The sequence below is a fragment of the Desmodus rotundus genome, chromosome 9, assembly GCF_022682495.2.
Source record: "Desmodus rotundus isolate HL8 chromosome 9, HLdesRot8A.1, whole genome shotgun sequence".
Classification (NCBI taxonomy): domain Eukaryota; kingdom Metazoa; phylum Chordata; class Mammalia; order Chiroptera; family Phyllostomidae; genus Desmodus; species Desmodus rotundus.
In genome coordinates, this window is record NC_071395.1 from 45206088 (window position 1) to 45221374 (window position 15287).

The following is a 15287-nucleotide window of genomic DNA, read 5'->3' on the forward strand; positions in this document are numbered from 1 at the left end:
GTGGGGACTCGGGGGCTGTCACTATGGTGGGAAGCACGGACAGGCCACGAAGGGACGGGGTTTTGGGGCTGTGTTGAGGGACGTCTGGAATTAGAGGCAGTGATAGGGCATGGTTGGAGGTACGGTCTTGGGGGTGTGTTGGGGAACTCAGAGCCACAATGGGCAAATGGCTGCGGGAGTCAGTCCTGGCAGTGGCAGGGGCAAGAAGTGCTCTACAACTATCTTGGTCTGCTCCCGGTGGAGCCCGGATCCCAGATCCCGGGCCTGCGGTTCCGCATTCTACACAGGCTCCTGTGTCTCTGGCTCCGCGTTGGACTCCTCTGGGTCCCCGTGTGGCAAATCCCGGAACTGTACCTCCAGAGGAGCACCCTGTGCCTCTGCCAACCCTCCCGCCCCTCCCACGGTCACATGTGTGCTGCAGCCCCAACGGACACGCAGCCCTGGGCTGGTCTGCAAAATGGCTTTATTTCTCAAAGGCTCCGCGCTGTGGACCTTGCCTGGGTCAGAGTGGTCTACCTTAGCTGCTGGGCCTCTAGGTGTGTCTAGAAGTGACTGAGGCCACTATGTTGGGAGCTTCGCAGTGAGCTGGCCTCCCAAGCGCTTCTGCTCAGGCCCAGCCCCGCGGGGCTGCCCTTGGCGCTGGACCTCGGGGGCAGGAGGCGAAGCAGTTGGCGCAGCACAGCCTGGCGCAGCAGAATATACACCCAAGGGTCCAGGATCTGGTTCCACGAAGCGAGGCGTACGGCCAAAAACAGCGGCCGCTGCAAGGAGCTGGAGCCCCAGCCCCCGACGGCCAACACCACCAACACCTGTGGAAGGAGCCGGTGTGAGTCAGGTGTGAGCAGTGGGGTGGGTGTGAGAGAAGGGGACCAGCGAAGCGTGGGGCTGGGATGGGTGGGAGCGTGAGATGAGAGATGGATGGGAGGGGGCTGTGAGAACAGGTGGAGCATCAGGAGGGTAAAGGGATGTCTTCAGGGAAAGACTAGCAAAGGAGCACAAAGGGCGTGGCAAAAGCAAAGGCCTTCATTGGGTGGGGGTTTGGGCTAGAAAGAATGCCCTGTTCCGAAGGGCAGGGCACTGGAGGGGAGAAGAAAAATGGGGTGGGGTGGAGGAAGGGGGCTGAGATGAAGCATCGGACCTAGAGGGGTGGGGCTGGGGAGGGGGCGTGTGTGGGGTGGGGGGAACTACAAAGATCTACAAGGAGTAAGTTAAAGATAAAGGGGCTGGGAGGAGGGGTGGAATGTCAGAGGGAGAGGGCAAAGGGCGGGTTCTCCTGTCTGGCTTCCAGGAGGTGGCGCCCTGGATGGGGAAGGGAGAGAGGACACAAGTACTCTGGGGTGGAAAAGGGTGGGAAGGGACACGGTGGGAGCGAAGGACAAGGGAGAACTTTGGCTGGAAGGGCCGCTGTGCCCCTCACCAGCAGTGGGCTCCAGCAGATGCACGACACCACCATGATGCCCACGAGCTGGCCCACCATCTCCACGTCGTGGGCGCGGGCTCTACGTGCTGAGCCACGGCCTAGGATGCTGCTAGGGGCAGCGGAGGCCGAAGCGATGGATGAGGCGGAGGCTGAGCGGAGTCCACGTGCACCCCAGCGCCTTCGGCTGTTGGAGCCTGAGATCGGGGGTTGCCGAGGAGAGCGGCGGCGCCAGCGGGCACGAAGCAAGGCCAGGCCACTGAGCGTGTTGCACACGAGCGCGGCGAGCAGCGCGGCCAGGCCGAGGCCGGAGAAGAGGCCGGCGAGCAGTGCCTGGCGCCAGCCGCCTGCTGGGTCCAGGCCGATGAAGCACCATGTGCCAGGGTACTGCAGCTCATAGTGACCCACTCGCACCACTGGCAGCAGTGCCACGGCCAAGGCCACTGCGGCCAGTGCAGCCAGAGCAAGGCGCGCACGGGCCACCGAGACGCGTGCCGCGTGCAGCAGAGGCCGCGTGACCCCCACGCAGCGTTCCACCGCCATACCACAGCCCAGCAGCAGTGGGCACAGGCCAAAGAAGACCATGCAGCCGCCCAGGAAGTGGCAGGCGCCTCCGGCGGGTGAGCGCCCTGCTGCGTACAGGCGCAGCACCAGCGCGCCCGGAATCACATGGCCTGCGAGGTCGGTGGCCAGCAGGCTGGCGACGAAGAGCAGGAAGGTAGTGGCCGAGCGGCGGCGGCGCAGGCGGCCCGAAGCCTGAGCCAGCAGCGCCAGCGCCAGCACGTTGGACACAGCGCCCAGCGTCATGGAGAAGATGGGCAGCGCCGGGGAGGCGCCGCCGAGGCCCGACGGCGGCCCAGCGGAAGCGTTGGGGGCCCCAAACGCTGCACATGTGGTCGCCTCGCTCGCTAGGCTCAGGTTGAGGGGGCCGTAAGGGTTCATGTCAGGTGCTGGGGTGGGGCTGGGGAGAAGAGAAGGGCAAGTTGAGGCTGGCCCAGGGCACAGCGCCCACTGTTGGGCTGGGAGCAGCTAATGGTCCCTTCTCGGAGCATTAGGGCCCACGGGGGCCTACAGCAACTCCAATGACCCTTGCTGCTCAGGTCCTTACTCCTCTCTTGCTTCTCACCATCCCAGCTCTTGCTCCCAGCCTCCCTGTGGCTCCCCTGGCTCTAGCCCTCCTGTCTGTCATAGTCTGTGGGCCTCACAGACCCACCTCCCATTTACACCACATTAAATTTCTGGTCCCTGGTCCCATTTCTGATCCCAAGGCCCCACTGTCCCCCATCTCTGACAGTCATGTCACCTCTACTCCAGTCCCATGTGTGATGCCCACAGCTCCACCTCTGCCACCGTGGACCTCTCTCTCCCCAATGCACTGTCTCTATCCACATGGTCCCACTAGTCCCCATGGCCACCTCTCTGTCCCCACAGACGCACTTCTGTCCCCCACATTCCCATCTCTGAGTTCCATTGCTGTCTCTCATTGAGGCCGTACCCCTGACCACAGCTGCCTCACCCTGGATGCCCCAGGGTTCCACTCCTGCCAGATCCATGTCCCTGCCCAAGAGGCCTCCAGGCTGACCCAGAACCACCCACTCCTTGATACCTGGTGGTAAGGGCTGAGAGGACAGAACTGCCCCCTGGGTTAGATGGGAAGGGAGAATGGACAGATGGGAAGAGCGACAGGAACAGATGTGGCTGAGAGTCAAGGAACACAGGACAGACAGGCAGAAGGAACCATGGCCCCGCCCTTCCTGCCCTCCAGCCCCACCTGAGATTCTCGCACCCCAGCCTCCTTACCTGGTGGTGCCTGGGACACTGGGTCCCCATTGCCTGCTTCTCAGTCCCTGCTGCCTGCTGCACCTCCCGCTGCGCCCGAGCTCTCTGGCAGGCCGCTTCCTCCCTCCCTTTCTACAGGGGCGGCTCCTCAGTTCCCTGCCTCCTCCCGCTGCCCACTCAGGCCTCCAGGGGACTGCTCCACCCAGCACCAGCCTGCTGGGGTCCTGGAGTGGTAGAAACCCCATCTCGGTGCTCCTGGCAATGGGTGGGGACCTCTCTGAGCCCCAGCTCCCCTATGAGAAAGGGGTGTTCCCAAGGCATTGTCCTGGCCCCCTGTGATCCCCTCCGCCTGGCCAGGCAGGAGCACCCCCCTTCCCCCCAGGCTCAGGCCTCTCGCCTGCCTCATTAATAAAGTGGATAAAATCTAAACACTGGAAAATGTGAGCGTCACCAGGGGCGGGCTGGGGTGGCTGCAGGGGATGCCGCTGCACCCATGGGGCTGCGAGGTTGAGAGGCTAACCCCGGTGGGGGCAGTAGCACTCTTTTGTCCTTCCAGAGCCTTCATAGATGTTGGGTGGGTGGGTGGTGATGAGCAGTGGCCTTGGGTGGACTAACTTGGGTCAGACCCAGCCAGGCCACAAGACCCGCCCACTATTTACACAGGGGCTTAAAGCCCAGGCCAGGGCAGCAGAGAGTCATACCCATGGAGGGAAGGAGGAGGCGGCCCAGAGACTGGGGGACTCTCCTAGATCCTGCTTCAGGATGTGGTGAACGACACCTGGGACACACCTGTGGACATACAGTTGCAGCCTCACCTCCTGCTCTAAGAAGGGGCACACACACAGTCTCACATCTGAAGACACACTATTATATCCCCTAACACCCTGAGACCAGGCACCATCTCAGCCTGTCCCCAGCCAGCCATGTTCTTCAGAACCTTAGGGTCAGCCATTGTCACACCCCTGAACTCAGAGATATTTGCACTCCCAGCACCAGAGACATCCCCATAGTTACCCACTCACACTGGCTACCCTTCTCAACACCCTGAAATGCAGCCCCCTGAGATCCTTATCGCTGATACAGCCCCTCACCCACATCCATATCACCCAGAGATACCCCCTAACAGTCCAAGACAAGATCCACGGGCACACACCACACCCAAGACACAAGGAGTCCCTGGACACCCCGAGATCTTTGCCTGTTGCCCCCTACCCCTACCTGAGAAACAGGAACAGCCAGACAACATGCTCACAGTTCTGCAGGCACACAGCCACACTCCATGCAGACACTGCCAGTTACACCCACAAACACTCTGGCACACAGACAGTCATTGCACCCGATTTCTTCAACAGTTACAGTCCTCAGTATGGTCACAAATCATTGACACTCTGATATACACAGCCCTACTCTCAACAGAGACACACATCACACCCTCCAAACCAGAGCCTTCTACTGGCGCAGACACATGGAACACCCACAGGCGCCCAAGTGCACAGAGTAACCCCAACAGCCGCTGCCCCTGTCCCACCAGAAAAGCAGCCTTGCACCCTAGCCCAGTGGTCCTCCCACCTCCCCTACCCCGGGGGCCAGTCACCCAACCAATGGAAGTGGGGAACGGACTGGGCTCACATTTCCTCAGCTCACCCTCAAACATTCCTGCAGGGACCTCCGGCTTAGCTGGCTCCCCTCCCTTCACTCCTGGCTCTTCCCTCCAAGTCTGGCCGGGGTCCCGCCGACCCCCCTTCCATCCTCAAGGATGAAGTGGGTTGTCAAAACAAGCAGTCCGGGCTTATGTCCAGTGTACGACCGGGCCGGCCGTGAACACCCGCAGACTCTGCATGCCCAGCAGGTGGTGTGTGGCGGCATCATGACTGCTCCCCCAGCTTCGGGGTGGGCTCTTCCCCAGAGCACTCGCCCCAGCAGGCCTGAGGCTCCCTTTGGGCCCTCTCCCCCCACCTTTCATTTTACAAGCCAGGCCTCCACACCTTCCAGCCCTGGGGCTCCCCACAACCCTGGGCCACAGCCAGCAGCTTGTGCCCAGTGGCAGGAGGCCTTGTTCGAAAGGGAGCCAGACTTGAACCCTCAGTAGGCCAAAATGCTCAGGCCTTGCCTGGAAGCCTGGTGGCCCACAGCCAGGAGCCTTGTCAGGCGGAACGGGTGGGAGGGGGCGGGCAGCCAGGGCCAGCTCCTAATTCAATTTGGAGCCCTAGGAGGATGGATTTCAGCTGCTACATTCTTTCCCAGCCCGGGCCTACCCCACACACCCACCCCAAGGCCAACCAGACAGGTCCAACAGCAGAGTCTTTATGTTCCAGACAGCAAAGTCAGATACAAAAGCCCACCGACACCATCCCTCATGCCCTGTCTGTCTGGGGCTGGGCTGAGGGAGACACAGGTGGGGTGGGGACATTGGGGGTTCACAGCAGACTCATGTTTCAAATGTGGAGGTAGGGAGCTCCTCTGGAGGGGGGTGGCAGAAAGGGGGGATTATTGCATTTGCTGAGGGGTAAGGGGGGAAGCCCCCCCTTTGGATCCCCTACATTAAGAAACCAGGGAGGTCAGGACCCCCAAACAGAACCCAAGGCCCCAGGGGGAAAGAGAAACCAGTTTGGCAGCTGATGTGGAAAGTACTGGGGGTGGGGGGCCTGGCCGCCTAATCTGGCTGGTCCTTCCCAGAGCCTGTCTGGCTGAGGTAGGTGGGGAACAGGACAGGAGTGCAGGGGATCTGGGGACCCCAGCCAGGCTTGGAACCAGAGAGGGGGTGGTACCAACTGGAGTGGGGCAGGCGCTCAGCCCCACCTCCTCGCCACATCATCCTGGGACTGCTGGGCCAAGGCCAGGACAAAGGCCTGGCCAAGCCAGATGCTGGAGTCTGGGCCGTGGTGTTCCCACCCCAGGGGCTCCCACCAGGCCAGGCTCAGGTCATTGCAAGGTCCAGTAGGAAGCCTAGTAACGGCCAACCTTGGCGTCCCCGATGGCACCCCAGACGTCAAAGACGAATTCATCAGGGAAGGCAAAGTCACCAAGCCGCTCATCCAGGGCCTCAGCCAGCTCGTCTGGGTTCCTCTTGTCCTTCCCAAGCTCCACCATGGTGGCCGCTGTGGGTGGGGGGAGCAGAATGGAGGCACAGATAGCAGAGGTGCTTGCTCAGGTAGACTCAGTCCACAGAACCTGGAAGCCTCCTCCCCCAGCCTCCCACCCCTACCCAGATTCAAGTGCCAGCTACTCACCCAACTCTGTGTCCCTAATGCCCATGTAACTCTCCAGCAGGTCATCGACTTTCTCAATTGCCTTCTCCTCAAAGGCTGAGGGCTAGAGTTGGGGTGTGAGGACAAACAACAACATCACAGTAATGTGACTATAACTGTAAATGTATTTACTAAGTGCCAGGTCTCTTTTTGCCACTTTATATATTAACCCACAGTTCATTTTCATGACAACCCTGACATTATCAGTATTATTACTGCCACCCCCCTCCCATTTTACAGATAAGGAAACTAATAAGGAAGGCCCACTTATCCAAGAAAGGTCCTAGAACTGGGAGGAAGCAGAGGTGGGGGTTTGCATCCAGTGCCTGGAGCCCCTCAGCTAACCAGGTGGTGCTGCTACCTATGAGTGTGCAGGGAAGGGGTCTCCACGTTGAGTGTGCAGAGTGGGGCCCAGCTGGAACACTCACCAGATCCTCTACTGTGGCAGGGCCCCGGGATCGCAGCCGGAGAGTCCCTCGGCCAGTGCCCAGCTGGGGGCCTGAGCCAGGACGACCACCCCCTGAACGCACGCTGATCATGTCTGTGAAAGGCAGGGGAGTTATGGGGCAGGGGGACAAATTCAGCCTGTTCTAGACAGGAATCCAGACATCCTCATCCCCCTCTATCCCCTCCAAGCTCCTTCAGGTTCCAGGGGTAGTTGGGGCTGAGGTAACCCCAGGAGAGCAGGACTCCTGCCTCAGACTTGGCATGGATGGGGGAGGGACAACCAGGGCTGGGAAAGGAAAAGGCTGAAGGGGGAGACTGAAGTGGGCCACATCTGCCCCCAGGCCTGCGGGACAGGAAGGGGGTGGGGCCTTGATCTCTAGCTGCTCTTCCCAGGGCCAAAGGGGTATTGCTTCTGGGCCAACCGGACCAGCCCTAACTGCCTGGGGAAGTGTTTCAGAGTCCCCTACCCCCACCCTAGGGGCCTGCAGCCCATTCCCGAGAGTTAGTGAAGCCAGACTGAAAAGGGAGCGGGGGCTGGCACAGGTCAGCCAAGCCTGGCTTACTAGGCCTGGGGGAGCTGGCCAGGGTTGGGGGCGCTTGGCTGGGCTAATGGCTCCTGGAAGCTAGGTGTGGGGGCAACTTCCTCCTTGCCCCCACTCTCCTCCCAAGCTGGGCAGAGAGCCAGCACCCTCTCCGCAAGGCTGAGTGGAGCAGTCCCTCTTTTAAATTTGGCCAGCTGGGCTTGGGCGCCACCTTCTGGTGGCCCATGACACTGCAGCCTGGACCCAAGTGAACAGGGAATATATATATTGGTAGTACTGGCAGCAGCCCCCTCACCAAAGGCCTTGCGGGGCTCTGTGAGCTTCAGTGTGAAGGTGCGGCCTCGGGGAAGCTCCTTGAGCAGTCTGGCCACCTCGTAGTGCCGACAGCCCAGCAGGCTCTGACCGTTGATGGCCTCGATCATGTCACCCACGCTAATGAGCTGGATGTGGTCAATAACACTACCTTCCTTGATGCGCTGGAGAGAAAGGAGCAGTTAGCCCCGTGGCTCCGCCCCTTGGTCCTTCGGCCCAACCTAACCTCAGGCACCTTGATGAAGGCGTAGCCAGCCCCGTTGTCCGTGATGGTGAGCCCCAGCGCCTCCTCTGACTTGAACACTTCCACCTCCTTACGCTGCCCTTTGACATGGGCAAAGATGAAGTCCTCCAGCCCAATCTGGCCCCCTAGGAGCTTGTCCATGTCCACTTTGTGGGTGTTGAGGGTGCAGAACATCACCTGCAGAGGTGGGAGACACTTAACTCTCACCTACCCTCCCTCACCCTTTGCAACACTGATCTGATGGAGAAGGGAGGAGAGTTTGGAAAGGCCTAGAGGTCCCCATCCCAGTGCCTGACGACCTCCGGAGCCAGAGCTGGGAGGTCAGCTCTGCTACGGCTGGAATTTCTGCCCTAGCAAAAACTGCCTGCTAGTTCCAGGGGACAGAACCTGGCCTACTGCGGGTGCTTAATAAATGCTTATGTAATGAATGAAGGGTACAGACACCCACCCAGCCTACTGAGACCCCTGTAGGTACTTCTTGCTCAATCCCACTATTGTCCTCCGGGGCTCTCTTTCGTGCCCAAAGTCCTTATGATCAGGCCTCTCTATGCATCATGGAGAAGTGAATCTTGCACCAGACTTCCAGCCACCACAATCCACTGTGGCGCAAGCCTCTCAATGCATGATGGGAATATAGCATCCAGTCCTGAACATCAGTTCCTATAATCCGCTGGTGCACAGGTTTCCCAAAACCCAGTGGAAACTTAGCACCTAGTCCTGGCCTCCAGGTCCCCATAATTCACTGGGGTGCTCGCCTCCCAATGCCTCATGGGAACTCAGCATCCAGGTATGGACATCAGTCCCAAGGATTGACTGGTGCCCAGGCTTCCCAATGCCTGATGGGAACTCAGCCTCCAGCCCTACCCTCCAGTTCCCCCATCATTCAGTGAGGTGCAAGCCTCAGCATCTGCAGCATCAGCACCTGAGCACCAGCTCAGGACCAGCATGCATGTCCAGGCCTCTAGCCCACCATCACGACCCCGGGGGCTTCCTGGTGGGTACCTCAGCAGCTGGCAGTCGGAAGGCCTCGGCAATCTTGCCATACAGCTCCTTGACGTTGGTAAAGCCCTCAATTCGACCAGTGGGACTGCCATGGGCCAGCTGGGTGTGGAACACGAGGCGGGGCCGCAGGGCCGGGGGAGGGGGAGGCAAGCCCATTTGGGGCCCTCCTGCCCCACCTCCACCCAGGGGCCCTGGCTCCCCAATGCCCAGCCCACCACGACCTGGCTCAGCTTCCTCATTTTCCACCAGAGGTGGCGCCTTTTTCCGCCGCCCCAGTCCCAGCGGCATGAGCGGTGGGGAGAGGGAGCACGCCCAGGAGATCTGCAGGGTGGGAAAGTGGGCTTAGGGACAGGGCAATGGTCCCAGGCCATCTGTCCCCCACCATTAGCACTCCACAGGCCCAATGACATAGTCGGATCAAATAGCCTCCATTCACAACTCTGTCCTAGCACTTTGACACTCATACATAGTACTAGCAGCTAATATCTATTACGGCCCCATGCAGACCACTCCATGACCTTACACCACATTGTGATGTAGGGATCAGACTATGTTATGATTACACCCATTTAAAGGATGAGAAAATGGAGGTTCAGAGGGGTTAGAGTTCTCTTTATTTTTCTATCAGTTGCAGTCATTAATGCTGTGCAAAATACTTCCGACTCTCCCGTCAAAGCACGTAGGCAGATGGCACTCACTGATCTCCTTATGTCTGGGCAGACACGTCCCTAACTCTGTCCAGTGAATGTGAGAGGAAGTAATACATGACATTCTGGACTGAAGCATTTAATTGCTACAGCAAGAGCCTCCAGAGGTCTGTTTCTCTCTGGCAGGGTGACCAGCCACAATTGATATGGTAGTGGCTTCATCAGGCCAGGCGCTGAGTGACTACAGTGAATGGAACTTCCTGCTGAGCTGCAACGGACATGGAGCAGGAATGAAAATTAAAACCTTTGTTGAGTTCAGTTACTAAAATTTTTGTTCAGCCACTAAGTTGTTTGTTACTGTAGCAGAACTTGTCCTGGCTGATATACTATTTTTCTTTCCTCTCTCCCCCTACTCAGTTTCTTTCTCCCTCTCTTACTCCCTCCCTCCCTTCAAACAAGTATTTTTTGAGTTTTTACAGTATTCCACACACCATTTTAGACATTGCCTTCAATAAGCAAGGTCCCTGACTAGGGCCGCCATGCGCAGTTACACTGGTTGTTCCCTGTGCAGAAGCACCAGACCCTGGCACGGTGATGTGTGTGCTGGGAGGAAGGGCTGACTTTTTCTAAGTCACTCCTAGGTGCTATATTGGCCAGATGGGGCCCTGTCCATGATGTCCAGGACCAAGCAGTTCAGAGGAGGAGGTGCAAATATCTAATATAAGTTTTCATAGTCCCATGAAGACAATAAAACAAGAAAAGTTCTATAGACAAGGTCAGGGAGGGCCTCTCTGAGCAGGTTAGAGCTGAATCTGAGACTTGACTGATGGAAAAAAGTGTTCAATTGAGGATGTAAGGCAAGAACATTCCAGGCCGAGGGAACAGCTGGTACAAAGTCCCTGAGGTGCTTGGCGTGCCTGAGGAACAGGAGGGAGGCCCATTAGTTGGAACAGAGTGAATAAAGAGGAAGAAGAGCAGGAGGAGGTAAGGGTGGGGAGGTGACAGTCAGATGCAGCAGGGCCTTGAGGGCTGCCGGGAGGACTTGGGCTTTTGCTCTGAGTGAAGTAGAAGAATGGAGGGTTCTGAGCAGACTCACAGACTCAGGCCCATAGATCAGCTAGAGACCAGTGTGGAGTGGAGTGGAGTGGGAGAGTGTGAAGAGGAAAGACAAAAGAGGTGACATTAGCCAACTGTGTAGGGCCTTATAAGCTGGGAAAGAGTTGAGATTTCATTTTTCAGTCACACGTCCAAAGTCACAGAGTCTGGCTGCATCCTCAGGTTTGACTTCCAAACCCAAGTTCATAACCACAAAGCTGTCCCCTAAGCAGCTCAATCTGCCTGGGCCTCAGATGCTTAGCCTATGGATGGGGACATTGTGTATATCCCTGGCCAGGTTGTGGTGAGGATCAAATTATACCAAATTATATTTTTCTGTGTAAAAGACTTCCTGTTCCCTCCCTTTAGATTGCCTCTTCTGGGAGCTGTCCTGGATGCAGTAGAGCCCAGTGAGCTGCTCCCATTCTCTTGCATCCATTCATTTATTTGTTCATTCGTTCATTCATTCATCATTCTCCAACACTTCCTCTGGGATCACCTGGTCCAGCCCCATCATCACTCACCTACACTAGTACAGTAGCCTCTTCCGGGTCTTCCAGCTTCCACCCTTGCCCCTCCACAGTCTCTTGTCAAAACAGTAGCCAGAGTGATCCTGTAAAACATAAGCCACATCACAACTATGCTCTGCTCTGAATCCTCCCAGAGCTCCTCACTCAATTGGAGTAAAAGCCAACATCCTCCCCTTGGTCCATGGGCCCCCAAATATCTGTCCCTGTTACTTCCCTGCCCTCCTCTGCTCCCGTTCTCCCCCTCGCCTACCCCTCCAGTCACACAGGCCTCATCCCAACACATAGGCATAGTCCAGCCTCAGGGCCTTTGCACTGGCTGTGCTCTCTGGTATCCATACAACTCACTCTCTCACCTCTTTCAGGTGGAAAAATATATTTCATTTGTTTATCTTGTTCACTATTTGTTTTCTGAAAGGGCAGGGAATTCTGTCTGTCTAATTCATCCTTATATTCTCAGTGCAGAGAACAGTGCATGGCACATAGCAGGTGATCAGTAAATATTTGTTGAATGATTTATCTTAATATTCACCAGTCCACCAGACCCTATGTCCAGCTCTGGGGAGACAAAGGAGCACAGGCTATAGTCTCTGCTCTCAAGAGGGTCTTGTCAACAGGAACTACTATAAAGGACACATGGACAAAATCAAGGGGGAGGGTGGAGGTGGGGGAGGGAGGGGGGGTTTGGCTGGGGTGGGGTGGAGGGATGGGGAGAAAAGGCATACAACTGTAATTGAATAACAATAAAAATTAAAAAAAAAAAAAGAGGGTCTTGTCTCCCCAGCAAAAACACAAGCCCCACCTCTGTATCCCTTGTGTCCCAGCATAGAGCTGGGCACAGGGCAAGTGCTTCATCTAGCCATGGAGACAGGTACCCTATCTCTACCTTTCATTGTGGGTTTTTTTTCACTCCCCTCATAATCAATGATGTGGAATACCTTTTAATACATTTATTAACCATTTGGATTTGCCCTTTTGTGACTTGCCTGTTTAAGTCTTTGCTCATTTAATAAAGTTGCACAGCCTGTCTTTTTTTCTTATTGATTTGTGGGAACTCTTTATATATTCTGAATACTAGTCTTTTATTGGTTCCATTGATACCCATCATTGGGCCTAGCACACAGTAGGCACTAATTGGATACTGGACAAAAAATAAATTCTGAATGAATACACCAATACTGCCTCGTCAAGTTATTTCATTACACTCGATTAAAAAACAACAACAACAACCACCTCATCATCACCTCCCCTGATTCTCCTCCACCACCATACACTCCTCCCCCACCATATACTCCTCCCCCACCATATACTACAAGAGGAAGAATATTAAGAACATGAGTCTGAAATCTGGCTTCCCAAATTAACGGCTGTGTGACCTTGGGTAAATGTTTCAAGCTCTCTGAGTTCTAAGGAACACGTGCCTGGAAAAGTTCCTGGTACACAGTATAATGGTTCCATAAGTGTTGATTATTACTATTTTCATCTATAAATATAGAAAATTCAAACTTCCTCTTTTTCCCTGGACCCCCACATTCTATTCCTCAATTCCCAACCTCCTATTCTCTGTCCACACTTGCTACCCTGGTTCAGGCTGCCTGCTGTGTCCTCACCTGTGAGAGGGGAATAATGATGGTAAAGAAAATGGGTGATTAATAAATTTGTCCTCCAGGCCAGAAGAGGCAGGATGGCCTGTGTTCAAATCCCACCCTTGCCACTTACCCGCTGCGTGGCTGTAGGCAAGTCACTTCACTTGACAGGGCCTCAGTTTACTCATCTGAAAAACGAACAGAATTTCTGTCTCAGAGTGCTTGTGGGGATTCAAAGAGATTATGCATGTAACCTGCTTAGCACTTCGCCTCATAGTCAACTTAATGAAGCTGTTATTATTGCCTCTTTGCCTGTCCTGTCCAGGAACATCTCAGTCCTCTCTGCTGCCAGGACCTACTCCACCTCCTCCAGGCAGCCTCCTCAGCTTGCCCCAGCCTCTTAGAATCACCCCTGGGGTCCAGACAGCTCAGGCCCATGAACTTAATTACATGTTGCCCTAGCAGAACTCTTGTCTTCCAGTCGTAGGCTGTTATTTAACTCCATGTCTCTATTTTAAAATGTAAACCAGATCATGTTACTCTCCTGCTTCAAATCTTACAATTTCCCACCTCACAGAGAAAAAGCTCCAAACTCCTTAATGGAACCCCCTGACTTGTAGAATCGCTACTTTGGTTGCATCTCCTGCCCCAGCCACCCTATTCCAAGCTTGGCCCAGCCTCAGGGCCTTTGCCCTGGCTGTGCCCTCTGCCTGATCTTTGCAGGGCTGGCTCCTTTTTGTCATTCAGGCCTCAGCTCCAAAGTCGCGTTCTCTGACAGCCCCCCTTGCCCAGTGTTTCCATCACGCCGCCCCTCATATTTCATTCATAGCACTGATCATCATCTGTAGGTATCTTCCTTATTTACTTGTTAGCTTGTCTGTTGCCCATTTCCCCTTGCAAGAGCAAGGATTTTTGTCTTGTTCACTATTGAACTCTCTGTGCTAAAAACACTGCCTGGCACAGAGTAGGTACTAAGTAAATATTTGTAGATGAATGAATGTATCTTATATCTTCAATCTGAGTGCTTTCTGAGCCTCCCAACCCTCAGAACACATCTGCTGTGAGGTTGCTAACTGCAACCCTCTCCCCTTGTTCTCAGGCTCCCCTCAAACCTGAACACAGGGCTGGAGAAGAGGAGTTTCAGCCCCGGCACTGAGTGGGTTAGCTGGAATTCAGCATCTCCACCCTCTCTTCCTTGTGACGGGCCTGAAACTTAGCAATTCCACAGCCACACAGAATGGGGGGAGGAGGAAGCAGCGAAGGGGGTTCCTGGGAGCTCACACAAGTTAAGGGACAGGAAACACCCAGGTTCCCCTGTCAAGCAGGGTAACGCTCTGGAGAGGAGGGCGGGGGCCTCTGATTCAATCTTGAAAAACCAGCTCCTGGGTGTTTCCTGGGAAAACGCCTACTGCCCTGGAATGGGCCCAGGCTTCCCAGGGGCACCCAGCAGGTATGGGACCCCAATATCCTGCCCCCCTATCTCCCTTACAGATGTCACTCTCTTCTCAGAACCCAGGTACTCCAGCCTTGCCTTCTAGCTCAGGGAAGAAGGGGGTGTGGGGAGAAGAAAAGACCAGCAGGTGTGGCCCAGGTAGTATGTATGGTGTTTGTGTGTGAGGCGCGGGGCGGGGGGGCGGGGAGCAGGCGTGAAGAGGGAAAGCTGGGTAGCCAGCAGCAGGCAGAAGAGCTGTTCAGGAACATCTGAGCCATGGAGCCACTGAACATGTAGTCTAGTGGTTGAGACTCCAGTTCTGGCCTCTTGAGGTATGGGTTTGAGTTCCAGATCTACCACTTACTAGCTTTGTGACTTTAGACAAATCATTCCACCTCTCTGGGTCTGCTGCTTCACTCATAAAAGAAGTAACAGTACCTTCCATGAGGTGTTTAAATTCAATGATCAGCATGGTAAATACCTGACACGCAAGTGTTCAATCAATGCCAGTCGGATGATTTTTTTTTTTTTCATTATTATTATCCGGACCTCGGTCTTCACCAAGGCCCCCTGGGCCCTGGAGGACTGGGACACGGCCACCTCCAGGGAGATGCCTGGGTAGGGCTCAGAAACATCGACCCCACGCCTGTCCCTGCCGGGATGAGGACTGCCCAGAGGGGTGCAGGGGACAGGTGTGCGGCTGGAGACCCCATTCTAGCGGTGGGTGGTTTGGCTCCCTGCACCCAGCGGGAAGGGAGGCGCCCGGCTGGGAAGGGGCCTGGGCATGCCCTCGCCCGCCCAGCCGATTCCAGTCGCGTCTATGGGACCGGCCCCACCCCGTACGATCAGCCGGATCCCCGCAGGTCCGCGACAGGGTCCCCGGAGCGGCAGCGCCGTGACCCGCCTCCTGGGATCACTCACCTGCACCACCGCCTGCCTACGCCAACCCAGCTCTGCCCTCGTCAAACTCCTGCCCGGGCCTCTCCCGCAGCGTCGGACAGGGGGCAGG

The 15287-nt window shown here is 56.1% G+C and overlaps 2 protein-coding genes across 3 annotated transcripts; both read right to left on the minus strand.

Annotated features, from left to right (window-relative positions):
• Nucleotides 1–301: 301 nt before the first annotated feature.
• On the minus strand, nt 302–5377 carry PTGER1 (prostaglandin E receptor 1). The gene is made up of 4 exons (XM_045192612.3): nt 4841–5377; nt 3218–3985; nt 1418–2378; nt 302–809 (listed from the first exon to the last, which is right to left on the minus strand). The coding sequence occupies exons 2-4, from the start codon at nt 3439–3441 to the stop codon at nt 543–545; spliced, it is 1452 nt and encodes a 483-aa protein (XP_045048547.2). The 5' UTR covers nt 3442–3985; nt 4841–5377; the 3' UTR covers nt 302–542.
• Nucleotides 5378–5484: 107 nt separating this feature from the next.
• Nucleotides 5485–15287, minus strand: GIPC1 (GIPC PDZ domain containing family member 1). Of its 2 annotated transcripts, XM_024556837.3 has the most exons (9): nt 15200–15287; nt 12980–13034; nt 11258–11346; nt 8992–9312; nt 7981–8166; nt 7729–7909; nt 6873–6985; nt 6427–6508; nt 5485–6294 (listed from the first exon to the last, which is right to left on the minus strand). In XM_024556837.3, the coding sequence occupies exons 4-9, from the start codon at nt 9277–9279 to the stop codon at nt 6143–6145; spliced, it is 1002 nt and encodes a 333-aa protein (XP_024412605.1). In that variant the 5' UTR covers nt 9280–9312; nt 11258–11346; nt 12980–13034; nt 15200–15287; the 3' UTR covers nt 5485–6142. The 2 variants fall into 2 exon arrangements, with proteins under 2 accessions (XP_024412605.1, XP_045048546.1); XM_045192611.2 differs by lacking the exon at nt 8992–9312.